Genomic DNA, 17971 nt, shown 5'->3' on the forward strand with positions numbered 1-17971 from the left:
ATAGGATTTTTTTTGTCTATTTATTGTGTTTACATTGTCAGCTAAAACACTTAAAATGTTTTAAACTGTCCGTACAGCATTGGACATGCTCTCAACCAGAATTAAGATTTCTGACATTATTTTGATCCCAGTTGTTTTGAATCGACCTCAGAATTGTTAAATGTTCTGCTGTTTGGGAAATGACAGTAATTAACAGTTAAACCAAAATTAACCATGTGAGTTCTTCAGTTTTCTTTCAGGAGAAAAAAAACAGTCTTTAAACTTAGAAGAAATAATGATTTTCCGCAGATAATTATCAAAATCGACCAAATTTTTATTGTGATGACATTTTCAGCCAAATTGCCCCAGCCCTACTTATACCCAAAGCTGGCTTTGCCTCCAACAATGAGACGGACTGAGAATTTGTTCTGTCACACTTTGACTGTCCGTCCGCACAACTAACAGACACGTTTTCTTATTTCTACTTCCAGGTGTTTTTTGTGATCCACCTTCACGCAGGGCCAGTCATTAACACACTGCCACCCATTATGGACCCCGACCCTCTGTTGACCTGTGACCTGATGGATGGCCGTGATGCCTTTTTGACTCTGGCCAGAGACAAGCACTGGGAGTTCAGCTCACTGAGACGATGCAAATGGAGCACGATGTGCATGTTGGTAGAGCTGCACAACCAAGGCCAGGACCGCTTCGTGTACACCTGCAACGAGTGCAAGCACCACGTTGAGACTCGCTGGCACTGCACCGTCTGCGAGGTAGGGAATAATGGCACTTTAATGATATGTTTTGAAATCTGTATGATAAAATGATTAAGTATAAAATAATAGACCAGCTCTGTGAACTTTATGGCCTTGCTGCTGTCTTGAGGGAATTTTTCTGACCTTGAAAGAGTATTCTTGTTCAAGCTCGAGTTACCTGAATGAACTGCGTTCCACTGAGTGTATATTTTAGTTGTCTGTAAATCTTTTGCCCAAATTAGGCAACATTAATTTGTTATTCTTAATCGCCATTTGTTCATGAGGATTTTGTTGCACTTAGTGAGTGTGACAGACCGGTGTCTGGCTCTCCACGGCCCACGATGAAACACCCGCGCCATAGAAAACGAGAGAGCCTGTAACACTGAGCTGACATTAAACCAGTGCTTGCAACTTTGGTAAACAACGTAAATAAGCAGTCTCATGCTGTGCGTTTGTGTGTTGTGTGTTCACCTCGGATCTTCATCAGGAGTGTGGAAGAGAGAGAGGGACAGTAGACAGATTAGAGATAACGACAGCAGCATTTTGTGAAGTCGGTTGATGAGAGGGCAGCGATGGGGCGGTGATGGGAGGCTTCACTGGTGGCAAAAACATTCACCCTGTGAACCGATCAGCCAAAAGCGAAGTTCAGTTGCAATGGCCAAGTTTCAGCCCTAAGAGGGCAGTCACTTTGTATATTTTAAACATAATATAAAAAATGTAATACTTTGCACTCATATCAAAATTAGAATCTGAACAATCAACAAAAAAAAGTGGTCTGGGGGTTTAGTTACACTTAAAATGTAAATCATAACACAATGCTAATAAGGTCTTTCTTTCCTTTCATCAGGACTACGACCTATGCATCAACTGCTACAACGCTAAGGGCCACGAGCACCAGATGGTGAAGTGGGGCCTGGGTATAGACGACGACAGCAACGGTCAAAGTGGAGAGGCCTCCAAGAGCCCTCAGGAGAGTCGTCGTCTCAGCATCCAGCGCTGCATCCAGTCCCTGGTTCATGCCTGCCAGTGCCGCAATGCCAACTGCTCTCTGCCTTCGTGCCAGAAGATGAAAAGGGTGGTCCAACACACCAAAGGCTGCAAGCGCAAGACCAACGGTGGCTGCCCTGTGTGCAAGCAGCTCATTGCTTTATGTTGTTATCACGCCAAGCACTGTCAGGAGAACAAGTGTCCTGTTCCCTTCTGTCTCAACATCAAGCACAAACTCCGTCAGCAGCAGCTGCAGCATCGGCTCCAGCAGGCTCAAATGATGCGCCGCAGAATGGCCACCATGGCTGGAAGGGGTATGCCCATGCCATCTCCACCTACCTCAGCTGCCCCCGACACCCCCAACTCTGTGCAGCAGCCTAATACTCCGCAGACCCCCCAGCCCATGCCCAACCAGCCCCAACAGCAGCAGCCACCAAACCCCGCCAATATCGCCCAAGGCTTCCCCAACAATGGCCGCAGCAGCCAGCCTCCAACACCAGTGCCGCAGGGCAAACCAGGGCCTCAGTCGTCCCCTCTCCATCAGCAGCAGTCACCGCTGCCTAACATGCCGCACCAACAGCCGCCTCAGCCGCCACCACAGCAGCAGCAGCAGCAACCGCAGCAACAACAGCAGCCACTGCTTGCAGCCCTGAAGGTGGCCCGACAGATCGAGATGGTAGCCAAGGCGAAGCAACAACAGCAGCAGCAGCAGCAGAATTATGCCATGAACGGGATGCCCATGAACCACCCCCGAATGATGGGGCCCATGCAGAGCCAAATGCAGATGATGCAGGGGCCACGGGGCCCTCAGGTGATGCAGGCTATGCAGCAGGGCCAGTGGGGTCCAGGGATGCAGAATCCCATGCAGAATCCCCAGAGTCAGCAGCCGCAGGGCCCTCCACAACAAGGCCCCATGGCCCCTCAGCAGGCTCAGGGAACCTCCATGCCCCAGCCGGGCCAGCTCATGCAGAGGCCCATGATGCCCCAGCAACAGGGTCTCCAAATGCCAGGGGTCATGCCTCCCCAGGGGCCCTCACAGCAGGGCATGACACCACAGCAGCAGAACATGCCACGGGGGATACCTGGTAACATTGCCCCGAGTGCCCTGCAGGAGTTACTGCGCACCCTCAAATCTCCCAGCTCCCCCCAGCAACAACAGCAGGTCCTCAACATCCTCAAGTCGAATCCCCACCTTATGGCGGCTTTCATTAAACAGAGGACAGCAAAATACCAGGCCACACAGCCGCAGCAGGCGCAGCAGAACGCTCAGGCCATGCTGGGGCCCCAGGCAGGGATGCAGGCCATGGCGGCCATGGCGAATCAGGTGCAGAGGCCAGTTATGGCACCTCAGCAGCAGCCTCCTCAGCAGGCAGGGCCCCAGGGCATGGCGACCATGGGCCCCCAGGGTCAGATGATGAATGCTGCTCAAAACGGCAATCCCCAACTGTACCGCAGACAGCAGCTGTTCAGGATGCAGCAGATGCAGCAGCAGCAGCAGCAGCAGCAACAGCAGCAACAACAGCAGGGAGGCATGCCCCAGGGCCACGGTCAGTTCCCCCAGCAGCAGCCAGGGCCAGCAAGCTACTCCCAGCTCCGCATGCAGCAGCAAATGGCTATGCAAGGAGGTGGGGGGCCCATGGGACAGCTCCCTCCCTCGTCTCAAATGGGCCAACCTGGCATGGGAATGGACGGGCCCCAGAACCTCCTCCAGCAGCGCATGCTTCAGCAGCAGCAGCAGCAGCAGATGTTAAAGCAGCAGATGGGTTCTCCGGCACAGGCTAACTCGATGAGTCCGCAACCTCACATGCTCCAAGGTCAAGCCCAGGGAGGAGCTCACTTACCTGGCCAGACAATGGCAAACACCCTGGGAAACCAAGTACGCTCCCCAGCCCCAGTGCAATCGCCCCGTCCGCCTTCGCAGCAACCCCCGCATTCCAGTCCCTCCCCACGGATACAGCCCCAGCCCTCACCTCAGCATGGCGCCCTCCACTCTAGCTCCCCCCACCCGAGCCTCGGAGGCCCCATGTCAGGCTCCATGGAGCAGGGGCACATGGGAACACCGGAGCAGAGCGCCATGCTCCCGCAACTAAACACACCAAACAGAGGGGGGTTGAGTAATGACATGGGTATGGTGGGTGACACGACGGGAGACACGCTGGAGAAATTTGTTGAAGGATTGTAGCATTTCGGGACAGAAGAAAGGCCTTGTTCTGTTTTCAGCTGAGAAATTTTTGTACTTGCTGATGTAAAAAGCTAAAAGAAATACAAATGAGTCATACGAGGCCTACAGACTGTGAACTTTCCTTAAACCAAGGGACTGCTTTTTCTTCCAACACAGAGAGTGATTTAATAATTGCTGTTGAAAAGAAGACAACAAAGACACAAAGAATATATTTTTGGTTCAGACCAGCCATGCAAGAATTTGCCCTGGTCTTTTTGTTGTTTTAATTTGTTTTTCATTTGTTATGCTCTGGTATTGACTTTTTTAACAAAACTTCTCAAAACAAAAAATATTTCATTTTATTATTCAATTTTTTGTTTATTTTGTACCTTTGCAAATTAATATCGTATTTGTGTTGAGAAGACTGTAAAATTGTTTGTCTGGGAATTTTTTTGCCAGGTTTCACCTCTTGCTCAGTTTCTCTGTTCCTGGCTAATTTATTCTAAAATGCCATTTTTCAAAAGGACTGCCTTTGGGAAAGCCTTAATTTCTTTCCTGTTTGCAGAGTCTATGGGAGATAAACATATTTGTATAGATCTAGAAACTATTGCACACACCCAAACACAAAACACAGGTGTAAGAAAAGCCTGTATTGAAGCTTGTTAATGTTCACAGGTGCCGGAATGTTCTTTTTACTGGCCTGGGCCCAGTGTTTGTCTTGCAAATGTTTAAAAAAAAAATGCTTTGTCTCTCCCTCAGTCAAAAGAAATTCTCATTAAGTCCTGAACCTCTTTTGCCTGTGGTGGGGAATTAACTCGTTTGACTGCTGATTTGTGTTCAGAGAGAGTTTTGTGCATCATTTTCTCTCTTGCATTAAACTTGAATTGATGATGAACTGTTCTCTAATGTAAATCAAGCAGCTAGACAGTACTGTAAATATGCAGAAAATAAGAATGAAATCACTGTACAAACTTGGTTCAAATGGCTCATTTCGTACTTATATACCATATTGTTAAATAAACCTGTGTGCCACAGACTCTGCTTCTGTTGTGTTCAGTGTGAGGATTTCAATTAGTGATGTGTTTTATTTAATAATTAATCTGCAGATTATTTTCTCAATTATTCAATCAATCACACTTGAAAATGCTCGAAAAAGTAAGACTCAGCTGTGACATCAATTCTGTGCACCGAGAAGCTGGAACCATCAAATGTCACACATTTGTACTCAACAAATTACTCCCAAAAATGATTAAAATATCAAAATAGACAGAAAAATGGTGTTAAAGTAAAAAGCATAGTGAAAGTATAGTGGTAATATTATATCATGGGGCCTCTGGTTATTCCCACCTCTATTTTCTGATGATAAAATGTTTTAAACCTACCACTGAACCTAGTACTGGCTTTTCACTATACTTGCATTTATCTTAAGTAAAATATAGATTAACCTAATTTACGCTGATGACCATATTCCATATAAAACCTACATCTGCATGGGACCACATATATACTCACTGTCATACTGATCTGCAGTGCTTGATAAAAAAAAGTCCAAACATCAGTCTTATTTTTGGCTTAAAATCATCTTTAAGGAAGTGCTGTTAAACAACTCATTTTTAAACTGCACTTAATCGCAGAATTTTATTTGTTTTTAAATGCAATCAATCCCATTTTTAATCTCATGTTTTCAATTCCATTATTTTGCATTTCAAAACAGTTTTGAAAGCCATATTGCAAAGGTAAATCAGTTCTTACCAAATTATCTTGATAAGGAATCAGATGACAGCAAAAAGCTGCACAGGACTGGCATAAAGTGGGCATGTTTATAAAGGATAGACTCATAGGTTCCAATACAACCCTTTTTCTTTCAGACGCAAATCTCATAATTTGAACCTTTGAATCTTAGGCAAATTGGTTTGATTGCTTTTTCAAAGACATGAGGGAAAAGGTAATGAACAACTTGTCAAGCAATGTCATGCAAATTGCAAAAAAATAAATAAAACTAGGTGAAAAAGTCACAAAAAATAAATACATAATTATAATAATTACATATTTAAAATTATGTTCAGAGTCATTATTTTCATTTCATTATTTCCTTCTCTGTTTTTTTATGCATCTTTTTATTGTCTTTCTGTCTTCCTTTTCTTTTTTTGTGGCTAATTTTCAGGTAATTAAATGTTTTGGTTAATTTTGTGTTAAATTGCTTTCTTCCCATGATTTTGAAAGAAACCAAGCCAATTTGCTCAGGTTTCAAGGGATTTATAGAAAGTTTCTGTGGACATTTTTATCAAAACTTAAATTCATTCAATACAAAGCCGCCTCGGGAGAGAACCGAGAGTACTCGTCCTCTCTAACCATTGATCCCAGTAAGGCTGATGTGGCTTTTAAGTTATATATTGGGTATCACTGGTCTTTGGTTTGACCTTGAAGGGCAAATTAAGAACTAAAATGAATCCACGTCAAATAATAAAGTAGTGGAGTACCAAATAAACAGTATAAATTGAAATACATGATATTCGGTGTTTTGTTTTGTTTTTTAAATGCATATATGCAAAATTAAATGATACACTTAAGTACCGAAGTGGAGAAATTTCCACTTTTCGTCAGGCAGTGTCATGGACGTCATGTGACGTCATCACGCTTCGGGTCCTTCCAGTGCTACAGTCGTACGCGGCGTGTGTTCCTCGCTCGGTCAGTCCGCCGACCTGTCTTGTCCTTCTCGTCATGTCCCGCTGTCTCACACTGGCCCGGTTCGTCCTCGGTTCCTCTCAAAGGACCAACTCACGACTCACGGCATGTGCACGAGGACTGAGCAGCCGAGCTACCTCGCGCTCCTTCACTGGTGGTAAGATGTGTGTGTGTGTGTGTGTGTTTGTTAGCTAGCCGAGTTAGCCTAGCCGGCAGCTGACAGCAGCAAGATCACAGTCAAGTAAACTCTGCTGCGGCTAAATGCTACCTTCACGGAGTGGTGAAGTAATGAGACTGTCTGTACCGTAGATGTATTATGGTGGTCTCTACCGTGGATGTATTATGGTGATCTGTACCGTAGATGTATTATGGTGGTCTGTACCGTAGATGTATTATGGTGATCTGTACCGTAGATGTATTATGGTGGTCTGTACCGTAGATGTATTATGGTGGTCTGTACCGTAGATGTATTATGGTGATCTGTACCATAGATGTATTATGGTGGTCTATACCATGGATGTATTATAGTGGTCTGTACCATAGATGTATTATGGTGATCTGTACCATAGATGTATTATGGTGGTCTGTACCGTAGATGTATTATGGTGCTCTGTACCGTGGATGTGTTATGGTGGTCAGTATCATGGATGTATTATTGGGAAGTAATGAGAGCTGCTCAGTGGCACAGGAAGCAGAAAAAGCTCATTTTCCAAATATGTGGCGTCAAAGGGACCTGACAGTTTTTGGACGGACATACCTGACTAATGTGGAATCTTTAGCGAGATGAATTTATCCTGCATGCTCAACAGCCATACCCAATAATTCATAAACAATAAATCATTCATCTGGAAAAACAAAGTCCACTACATCAAAAAAAAAAACCCAGAACTGGACTATTTTAAAGATGGTGCTTTACAAGCAATTGATTTTGAATGTTTTAATGCTGCATTAAAATTGAAATGGTTAAAAACTTTCTGGATGAACACAAACTCCACGAGGTACTGTCTCTCCAGAGGGTTGTTTATAAAGCTAGGAAGTATAGAGTTTATTCTCAAATGTGATTTTCAGATTGAAAAAACTGTCCTCACTTCACAAGCAGGTACTGTTGTGCTGTACACTTCACTCCTCACCAGACTCCTCTTTGGAATAACAGATATGTGTTATGTAATGGAAAATCTCTGTTCTTAGAGCATATGATGGATAGAAATATCTTGTCAATAATGCATTTAATGGATGACCAGGGACTCTGATTATCTTCTGAAGACTTTTGCTTGAAATGTGATGTAACCTGCACATGAAATCAGTTTGATCAAAGTATAGCAATGCCCAATCCAGTGAGATTCTAAGCTCAAAATATAGATAAACACTCACACTTTTTAAATTTACCCACACTTTAATTTTATAGTCATGACTTCCGGACTGAAGGGAAAACAAACAAACTTATGTGCGGTCACTTGAATCATATACTGTTCCCAACACGTCCCAAAAAAAATTCCCTCAGGCAGTTTCACTCGTCTGGTCTGTTTCCTCTGTGACACGGAGTTGTTTAATTTAAAGACGCTATTAAAAGTTAAATTAACATCCAAAAAAGGCGAAAATGTTTAAACCGCGGCCTCCTTGTGAAGCCCCACCAGCTGACTCCTCCTGTCTTCAGACCTTCAGGTTGGACAGCTGCAGAGGTGGAGCGGTCGGCCCAGAGCGTGGAGCTCCCAGCGGTCGTGCCTCAGCTTCAGCCAGCAGTCTTACTACAGCACCCAGGAGGCCGAGAAAGAGCCTGAAGAAGAGCCTCTGCACACCATCATCAGTGACACAGAGTCCGTACAAGGTGCCGTACCTGCTGCAGACATTCTGCTCCTCGACTGTCAGGGATTTAAGATAATCTGAATGTTGTTCTCCCTGATTCACGCAGGTAGCTCATCCAAACATGAATTTCAGGCTGAGACGAAAAAACTGCTGGACATCGTTGCCAGGTCCTTGTACTCAGAGAAAGAGGTGAGAGGGTTTGTGAGTGAGGAAGAATCTACAACTTTGCGTGACTAACATTTCAGCATATAAACTATATTCTTCTTTTCCGCATCCGCAAGGTGTTCATCAGGGAGCTGATCTCAAACGGCAGTGACGCTCTGGAAAAACTGCGCCACAAACTGATGACAGCAGGTGGTGAAACGGCTCAGATGGAGGTCCACCTGCAGACCGATGGTGCCAAGGGTACCTTCACCATTCAGGTATAATCGTGACTGAGCGCATTCTGAATGAGGTTTTGTCCATTTTGTAAAATCTAACGGAAACCAGGGTTAGGCTTGTTACTCAAAAATATGTGATTTATTATTTGTTACTCTCCTCAAAAGTTAGAATATTACTTATTTATTACTCCCTGCAAACAGTAATTTGTTACACAATACTCATAATATTTTCCATTGCACCCCTCAAAACTGGCAATTGCGTCCTCTCCCCTCAATTTGTCTCATGTGCGCCCCTGTGTACGTCAGATAGCGTTCAAATGATTTTTCACCCAGGGTCACCCGTTATCTCTGACTGCTTTTCTGTGCTCTAACAGGACACAGGAGTGGGGATGAACCAAGAGGAGCTGGTTGCTAACCTGGGGACGATTGCTCGCTCCGGTTCCAAGGTGATTTTCTTCCACAGACGGTGTCGATATAATAAACAATCCAGTTAATCCATCTGAATATATCTGTGGATGTTAAAGTTGTGATTACGACGCACTTTCTTCTTTCTGTCACAATCATCATCTGTCCTCCACTCTGCAGGCGTTTTTGGATGCCCTGCAGAACCAGGCGGAGGCCAGCAGCACCATCATTGGTCAGTTCGGTGTTGGATTCTACTCTGCCTTCATGGTCGCCGACCGCGTTGATGTCTACTCCCGGTCTGCTGAGCCTGGCGCCCCCGGATACAAGTGGTCCTCAGACGGGTGAGAGGAAGAGACGAGATAGGGAAAAGAGAAATTAAGGAGTCTTTTATTTCAACATCAAGTGTAGGAAAAGAGAAATTTCCAAAGAGTGTGTTCATACGTCTGTGAAATAACCAAAACATAATGTGACATTCTCTGTCATTTTCTTTCTTTTTTTTTCTTCTTTTTTTTTCAGCTCTGGAGTTTTTGAGATCGCTGAAGCCAGTGGTGTTCAACAGGGAACGAAGATCGTGCTGCACCTCAAAGAAGACTGCAAAGAGTTTTCCATTGAGGACAGAGTTAAAGGTATAATTGCCGGAGCCGCTTTTATAACGATTAAACACATTCGTGCAGCATCGCTCGATGTGCTTACAAGCTGTTTTATGTCTTTCAGAGGTTGTAACAAAGTACAGCAACTTTGTCAGCTTCCCCATCTTCCTGAACGGACGCAGGCTCAACACTCTGCAGGTGAGTCTCTCTGATGCAGAAATTTTTATCGGTTTTAATTGAAACACTTTAAGTGAATGACTGCAAAGACTCAGAAAATGCATCGTATGAATCCAGAAGAACTTTGTTCGACTGGTGCAGCTGTTTTTCTGCAGCAACACCAAAAAACCTGCACCCTAAACACTGCATGGCCACGTAATAATGCAACCAAATTATGGGAACAGAAACAAGAAGTGTCATCTCATCGACACTTCACTGTTGGACAGTTTTTAACCGAACACCTCACTAGTATTGAACATCAGGTCAGGCTCAGGTGAGCTTTTAAGGCAGATTTTAAATTCCAATCTTTTCAAAAATTGAGTCGCCCATGTTATTTGATGACACCTCTGTCTCTGCAGACTTCACTTTAAAAATTTTTTTTAGTTTTTTTTGCACACATTGTCACAATTCAGGTCACAATTTCAACATATAGAATGTATTTCTAAAAATGTAGACGTCATAAATAATAATAATTCACTACTGCTGACATGTTCACATTGTGCCCCGCTGTGAACCTTAAATTAAAGTTTTTTGATTGTTGAATATACAGTCTGAGCTGTAGAATAAATCTGGAGTTAGATATCACATCATCACATATATTGATCTGGGATTTTGGGATTTTTTTTTTCTTTTTATCAATTGTTTTTTGACCTCTATTTTCCATCAGGCCTTGTGGATGATGGAGCCCAAGGAAATTAGTGACTGGCAGCACGAGGAGTTCTACCGTTATGTCGCCCAGGCTTACGACAAGCCCCGCTACACGCTACACTACCGCGCCGACGCCCCGCTCAACATCCGCAGCATCTTTTATATCCCTGACACGGTGAGCAGCTCTTGACCGGGTGTTTTTTTTAGTTTGTGTGTAATCAAAATCTCAAAATCTAGAAGAAAGCCAAACTGTGTTAAAGATCATGTTCTCTTCTCTGACAGAATACTGCTTCTGTGACGGTGAGTAAAAACAAAGTTGGGTTTTATTAAGAAAAGTTTATTCATCAACAGAAGCCGAGCATGTTTGACGTGAGCAGGGAGATGGGCTCCAGCGTGGCTCTGTACAGCAGGAAGGTCCTGATCCAAACCAAGGCGACTGACATCCTGCCCAAGTGGCTGCGTTTCCTCCGAGGTCTGAAACCTCCCGAGTGTCTCCACCTGCTCGTGGTGGAGCTGCTTGTTTTTACTCTTTTCTGTGTTTGAATGCATGATTTTTTTTAAATGAAAGAAAAAAAATTTGTTTTTCACTTTGATTTTCTGAATTAAATTACTGTGTGTGTGTGTGTATACAGGTGTGGTGGACAGTGAGGACATCCCACTGAATCTGAGCAGAGAGCTGCTGCAGGAGAGCGCCCTCATCAGGTACAATATGAGATTGCACTGTTGACTGTGAAACTGTCGTTTTTTTTGTTTCTATCTGTGTTTAAGGTACAATAACGTCTCTGTCGCTGTTTTGTGTTGCTCTTAAAGTCTATTTTTCTTGCATTTAGGGAAACCTAATCTGTACAGCAACCTGGATCAATATCAGTTTCTTTAAAAGGCCAACTGGGCTAGAAATGTCCCTCAAATGGCAAGAACTTAGTAAAAAGACATTGCCTAAAAATATTTCTAAAAAGGAGGGGATTAGAAAATTGTTCAAGAAAAGGGTAAAAATGTCAAAAATTATATTTATAATCATGATTTTATTTAAAATAATGTTACAGAAAAAACACAATAAAATATGTCAAATAAAACATTTTTATCAGCACCTTTTCCACGTCATTTTCATGTTTGCTTTTCACGTTTTTTCTCGTTTATTTTCAGGTGATTTTCTTGTAACTTTTTGTTAATTTTTGTTCTATGCCTCGTTGGGTTTCTCATTGCCTTCTCCCCATCAAACCAATTTGCTCAGGTTTTAAAGGGATAAATCACACAAATAGCCTACTGTTTATGTGTTTTGAACATATTAAAGTTATCTTGATGGATTTAGTCTCTGTCTGAGCTTACCTGTTTCACTGCAGGCAGATTCCCCTTATTCACCACGATGTGGCGGGAAAATAAAATTCATGAATCGACACAAAAAAAACCCCCGATGTAGTTATTTTTTTCCATGGAGCTGACGTGAAAACCTTTTTGTTTCACTAAATTTCTGCCGTCAGTCAGCCTTAGCACTGTCGACTCAGCTCCCCTGGAGCTGCTGCTGACAGACGGCTGAGACGTTAATGGAAGACGGAGTCAGTGTGGATTGGATGACAGGCTGCTAATGTCCTGCTTATATTTCGATTCCAATGAGGATTCACAGTTACTTTCTATCATCAAAATCTGCATTTTAGTATTTACTCATAAATTTACACATTTCTCAATCCTGTACTCTCATATTGACTCATAGATTAATCTTTTCGCCATCATCTCTGGCTTCAGGAAGCTCCGTGACGTCCTGCAGCAGAGGGTAATCCGCTTCCTGCTGGACCAGAGCAAGAAGGAGCCTGAAAAGTACAACAAATTCTTTGAGGACTATGGCCTCTTCATGAGGGAGGGCATCGTTACCACCCAGGAGCAGGACGTCAAGGTGACTTTGAGAAAGCAAACAACTTCTTACAAATGTGGCCAACGTTAAAAACGGCTGACATATGGTGTCTTAAATACGATTGCAGCACTGTTTGACCCTCCATGCTTTCCTTCCACAGGAGGATATTGCAAAGCTGTTGAGGTTTGAGTCCTCTGCTCTGCCAGCGGGCCAGCTCACCAATCTCATTGAGTACTCCTCCCGCATGAAGGCCGGCACGCGCAACATCTACTACCTGTGCGCCCCAAACCGTCATCTTGCAGAGCACTCCCCCTACTACGAAGCCATGAAAAAGAAAGACATGGAGGTAAGAGAGTGGCAGGGTTGTTTACTTATGATATATAATACATAAAATGATACATTTAAAGAAATAATTTATGGCGATGTTCAAAATGATCAGTGTGCCTGACGTTTAAACGAACGTTAAACGAACCAGCTGACAAGTCTGGAAAACTGTTGAAATTCAATCGAAATCATTGTCAGAAATATAAGAGCCCTTTGAAATAGTTCTTCATATTTTTTAATAGCCAAATTGTGTTTTAAATGCCACTGAAATGTGTGACATTTTACACTGCATTATGAGCATTGCACATAATCCTACAAAACATGACGACAACTCACTAAAAACTTAATATCATTTATGAAACGTCCTGACTCATCTCCATTGGAAAAAACACACACCCACTCGCAGTAACTCTCTCATGCATGAGTGCGCAAGCAGAGCAGCAAGCAGCCAAACACACACACACACACACACACACACACACACACGTGTCCAGGCTCATTGGGATCTCCCATCTGCCTAAAGCTCCTCTGTCATTCAGCAGAGCAGGAAGACATCCAGCTGGCACAAGTGTTTGTGTGAGGGTAACAAACTTTAGGCATCGAACGCCCACGGAGGGCTGCGGATTTCTAACGGTCGTGTGTTCGTTATTCCACCCTTGAGTCTGATAGTGCATGAGTGTGTTTGTGTGTGTGAAAGAGAGAAAGAGAACCACTGATGCTCAGAGCCACTCTTGCATGTCGATCTAGGCTTCAATAATACCGACTAGTAATTCTGGCACTGACTGCAGAGGGCAGCAACGTTTAACCGTCTAGTCGACTATTCACACACATCTCTATGAAAAACTGGTCAGTTTGGATGAAAGCTGCTGTGGAAATTTAAAGTCTCTTTCATGTACGTGCAGGTGCTGTTCTGCTACGAGCAGTTTGACGAGCTGACGCTGCTCCACCTCAGGGAGTTCGACAAGAAGAAGATGATCTCAGTGGAGACCGACATCGTGGTGGATCACTATAAGGAGGAGAAGTTTGAGGACAGCAAACCTGGTTCGCTTTTGTCTCATATCTCCAGTTAAAGCTGAGCAGTGTGGCAGGAAAACGTCACCGTCAAGGCTGTGATTTTTTTCTCTCTTTTCAGCCTCTGAGCGTCTGACGCAGGAGCAAGCCGACGACCTGATGTCCTGGATGAAGAACGCTTTGGGCCCCAGAGTCACGAACATAAAGGTAAAGCTGAGACTAGTGAGTCAAGGCCTCAAAAGTGTTTTCCTGACAAGAAATCAGCTCAGTCATGAATTTGAATAATTGTGCAAATGTTCAATTCCAGCCTGAAATATGTCACATGTATAATATTTTTTTTTCTCATCTGGCCATAGCTGACTCCTCGGCTGGACACCCACCCCGCTATGATCACAGTGCTGGAGATGGGTGCTGCACGCCACTTCCTTCGCACCCAGCAGCTGGCTCGCACCCCTGAGGAGAGAGCTCAGATACTGCAGCCCACACTGGAGATCAATGCAGGGTGAGACAGCGTGTGTGTGTGTGCGTGTGCGTGTGTGGAATGGATTTTACTAGAAGGAAAAAAAATGTGGCATTACTTTAACAAAAAATTGTTTGTGTTCATCTCTAAATATATCTTTTTGAACCCTCTGTAGACACGATCTGATCAAGAAGCTGCATGCACTGAAGGACACAAACTCTGAACTGGCCGGACTCCTACTGGAACAGGTACTGTTAGAGGAAAATATTCTCTCATATTAGTAGAGTTTTACTGAATAGTACGAAACTTCATTATGGGAAAAGTCTTACCTATCATGAAACATTTTCACAATTTGTGACGGTAACAATATCCATATAATTACAGTGAGAAACGCTGAGTAAAATTGGTAATGCTCCCTAGTCTTTCACTTATGACATCATGTCATGAACCATTTTTAGGGTATAAGTTTTCTTAAAAGTGTTTGCTAATTGCCTTGAAGTCGTTTCAGTGCAATTTGCCACGTAGGGCCCGAGCAACAAACGGTGCGAGGACCCCCTTGGAATGCAAGGAATTATTTTTCTGCCAAATGAATGGCATTTTTGGAGGTCTAAACATGCTCAAAAACTAATGAAAGCTATTATGCTTGTCACGCTTGGCAAAAAAATTCGTATTTTGGTGGTTTCAGAAAGAGGCGATGAAAAATCGCTCCACAGCACCCCCCTACGTGTAGCCCCAATGACCAGTTTCACCTGCAATTATGAAATACGGTATTTCATACGGTACACTTTGGTACATTCTGTACACAATTCGGTACAGGCCATTTTGAATTTTTGTTGATTTCGGCCCTCGTACTTTTGCCATCTTGTCCCACAGTATTAATCTGACCGACTCCAGAATTGGTGTGTCCTTTCTCAACCCCTTGTGATGAAAAGTTATCACAGGTCCGTGCAAAGTGTTTACAGTTTTCCCGCGATGTGGCGTACAACATCTATCTCTCGCCATAAAACAAGAAATTGTTGTAATGTTGGTGTACATTGTCCAATCTGCCTGAAACTTCATAGGTATGATAACGGTCCCCCCCTGAACTCATCTGTATGAGAATTTTCACTAGTCGTAATAGCGCCACCTACTGGCAACAGGAAGTAAGCCTTGAGGGACAATTGGATTGGATTGATTGGATTGATTATTGGATTTACAGGATATTTACATTGTTTCGTCTATAAATGATGTACAACAAGATTTCTTGGAAATTTTGTCCCCTCCACTGCCACCCAGTGGCCACTGGAAATACTACACCATGTGAAATATCTCACTCGAGGGTCCAAACTCTCTGCGTGTATTGTTTGACTTTCACAGAGATAAGCAACTGTGTAAGTCGGAGTCCCGTAAGGAACCCCGACATGCGTGGGGGTGTGAGGGCCCGTTCATCGCTGCTTGCAGCTTTAATTTTTTTATCTATATTTTATAGATCTATGACAACGCCATGATCACAGCAGGCCTGAACGACGATCCCCGACCAATGATTTCCCGCCTTAATGATCTGCTGACTAAAGCCCTGGAGAAGCACTGAGAGCTGCTCACAGACATGAACAATGCAGACTGACATGGTTTGGATGATAGTGGCCTGCAGACTGAAACACGTACAAAGCTGAAGGACTGCAGTTTGTGTGAAGGCCTTTGTTCATCTGGAGCCATAAAATCCCATCCCATTCCCCCTTATGGAGAGCACATAAAGATGGACTGAAGGTGAACTGCTGTAAGCTTCTCCATAAACACGTCTTCATGCCGTGTGTTCAACATTACTTAATCAGGCACAATGTTTTCCACATCCTGAATAATCTGGATGGAAACCAGCCACAAACAATGTAAAGATGAAGAGGGAAAGAAGTGAGATACTTTATAAAGTTTGTCAGGCCAAAAGTGCAGTGAGTAAATCTGATTTCTAGATTCACATTTCAAAATCCTGGTGAAATACGGTGTCACAGGTCAACAGAGTTTCATTCTGAATTTTGCATCAGTGCTTTGAAACTAATTACAGCATAATCAGAGATGTAAAATTTCCTCACTGCTAAATGAAGCTGGTAACGTTTTAATATTTTTTTTGTTGCTTCTTTTTTATGAGCCCTCCAAAATTGTTTTCACATTATTTAATATTTTCTGTTCACTTTTGCGGAGTATGTGGAGCTGAATAGCTGAAAAACTTTTTTGAACAGCTTCAAACGGAAACAAATATTTGTAGATGGTTTATGAGTTGCAAATGTAATTTGTCATCTGTCAGTGGTCAAAATAGGCTTCTCGACATTGGTATTAAAGTACCAGAGAATCCAATAAAACCGATTCAAAATACTGTATAAGCGTTTATTGAGCTGTTGGTTTCCTGTATGCATGATCAAATAAGGTCAAACAACCAAAAAGATTCAAACACAGCTTCTTGAAAATAGAATTTTACTGCATTTCAAAGTAACATGACATTTACATTGTGAGGGTACAAATATGAAAGAAACCTCAACTTTTAGATGTCCTCCACTGTGCAGTCTGATCCTGACTGAATATTGAGAGATGAAATGTAGTCAAAACGCGAGCTATAAGTCATTGTCTGTGGTTTCTATGTAAGCGTCCCAGCGCTGTCCTTCCATTTGAACCAAATCAGGGCATATCATACCTCCTGCCCAGACTTCCACTCCTTTATAAGACATCCTTCCTCAGATCTCACTTCCTGACGTCCGTTAAGATCCCCAAATGCCAAAAGAGTGTCAGGACAGCTTGTCTATATTGGCTAGGAAACGCTGGGCCCACCATTCATCCAGATCTAGGGGTACAAAGTCTGAAAAACAAAAAAATAAAAACATTAGGATTATTTTGGGGCTTTTTTGCCTTTATTCAGACAGGACAGCTTAAGTGTGAAAGGGGGAGAGAGAGGGAATAACATGCAGCAGGGGCCAGCATTGAACCTGTGGCCTCCGGTGGCATACTAAACTATGACGTTTTTGGTGATTTTTGAGAGAAATACTATACTATGACGTTTTTGGGTAATTTTTGACAATTTACACTTTGGATTTAGAACACTTTTAATATTGACGCCTTAACTTTTCCACTTCGAATACTATGACGCGTCTCGACTATGAAGCTCTTCTCGTTTTCAGCCATTTTTAGGAGCGCTCAAAATTTGACTTTTTTCGACACACTGTACTATTGCCTTCTTGACCATTTTTTGACATGCAAAAGGATGAAGTTTTAGGGCTTTTTTGGCCTTTATTCCCACTTTGTATGCTATGACGCGTCTCTACATGTTATTATAGAACGTTTTCAGCCATTTTTAGGAAAACAAAAAGCCAATAGTGTAGTATGTTGGTACGTATGTCGAAAAAATTCAAATTTTGACTGCTCTTAAAAATGTCTGAAAAGAACATATATTTGCTTGTAGCGACGCATCATAGTATGCAAAGTGGGAATAAAGACAAAAAAGGCCATACACCTCATCATTTAGCATGTCAAAAAAATGGCCAAGAAGGCAATAATAATAATACAAGCTATTCTCTGTCGTAATCAAACATTTTTAGGATCAGTTTTTGGCCTTTTTTTACCTTAATTCCCACTTTGTACACTATGATTTATCTAAACAACCTATTATATGTCGATATTCTGTGTTGTTTTCAGCCACTTTGAGACTGACGTTTCCGCCTACTTTTCGACATGGTATACTATTGCCTTTTTGTATGTA

General features: G+C 43.0%; 3 protein-coding genes across 10 annotated transcripts in view; 2 read left to right on the plus strand and 1 right to left on the minus strand.

Moving 5' to 3' along the window:
• crebbpb (CREB binding lysine acetyltransferase b) overlaps window positions 1-4918 on the plus strand; it is a 47244-nt gene extending 42326 nt beyond the window's left edge. For all 8 annotated transcript variants that reach the window (XM_042505213.2, XM_042505217.2, XM_042505215.2 and 5 more), the window contains 2 exons: window positions 471-752; window positions 1582-4918. In XM_042505213.2, coding sequence (XP_042361147.1) covers window positions 471-752; window positions 1582-3903 — 2604 coding nt within the window. In that variant the 3' untranslated portion in view covers window positions 3904-4918. The remainder of the gene's footprint in view (window positions 1-470; window positions 753-1581) is intronic.
• A 1608-nt stretch (window positions 4919-6526) lies between these two features.
• Window positions 6527-16604, plus strand: trap1 (TNF receptor-associated protein 1). The gene is made up of 18 exons (XM_042505245.2): window positions 6527-6724; window positions 8222-8392; window positions 8477-8559; window positions 8652-8792; window positions 9125-9196; window positions 9336-9496; window positions 9672-9781; window positions 9870-9943; window positions 10629-10784; window positions 10961-11081; window positions 11242-11311; window positions 12350-12497; window positions 12616-12801; window positions 13682-13820; window positions 13912-13997; window positions 14147-14292; window positions 14426-14498; window positions 15719-16604. The coding sequence occupies exons 1-18, from the start codon at window positions 6604-6606 to the stop codon at window positions 15818-15820; spliced, it is 2160 nt and encodes a 719-aa protein (XP_042361179.2). The 5' UTR covers window positions 6527-6603; the 3' UTR covers window positions 15821-16604.
• A 15-nt stretch (window positions 16605-16619) lies between these two features.
• The window catches only part of LOC121956847 (MAPK regulated corepressor interacting protein 2-like), a 40671-nt gene continuing 39319 nt past the window's right edge, over window positions 16620-17971 (minus strand). Inside the window, exon 5 of the mRNA XM_042505249.2 lies at window positions 16620-17074. Coding sequence (XP_042361183.1) covers window positions 17004-17074 — 71 coding nt within the window. The 3' untranslated portion in view covers window positions 16620-17003. The remainder of the gene's footprint in view (window positions 17075-17971) is intronic.

This window comes from Plectropomus leopardus, chromosome 18 (genome assembly GCF_026936395.1).
Source record: "Plectropomus leopardus strain MGB_pleo_1.0 chromosome 18, ASM2693639v1, whole genome shotgun sequence".
Taxonomy (NCBI): Eukaryota; Metazoa; Chordata; class Actinopteri; order Perciformes; family Serranidae; genus Plectropomus; species Plectropomus leopardus.

What these genes read in the sequence shown, in the direction of transcription:
- trap1 (XM_042505245.2), top strand. Translation starts at nt 6,604, where the DNA reads ATGTCCCGCTGTCTCACACTGGCCCGGTTCGTCCTCGGTTCCTCTCAA. An exon ending in TGACACAGAGTCCGTACAAG is followed by an intron (nt 8,393 to 8,476) that starts GTGCCGTACCTG and finishes TGATTCACGCAG; the next exon opens with GTAGCTCATCCAAACATGAA. An exon ending in TGAAAAAGAAAGACATGGAG is followed by an intron (nt 12,802 to 13,681) that starts GTAAGAGAGTGG and finishes ATGTACGTGCAG; the next exon opens with GTGCTGTTCTGCTACGAGCA.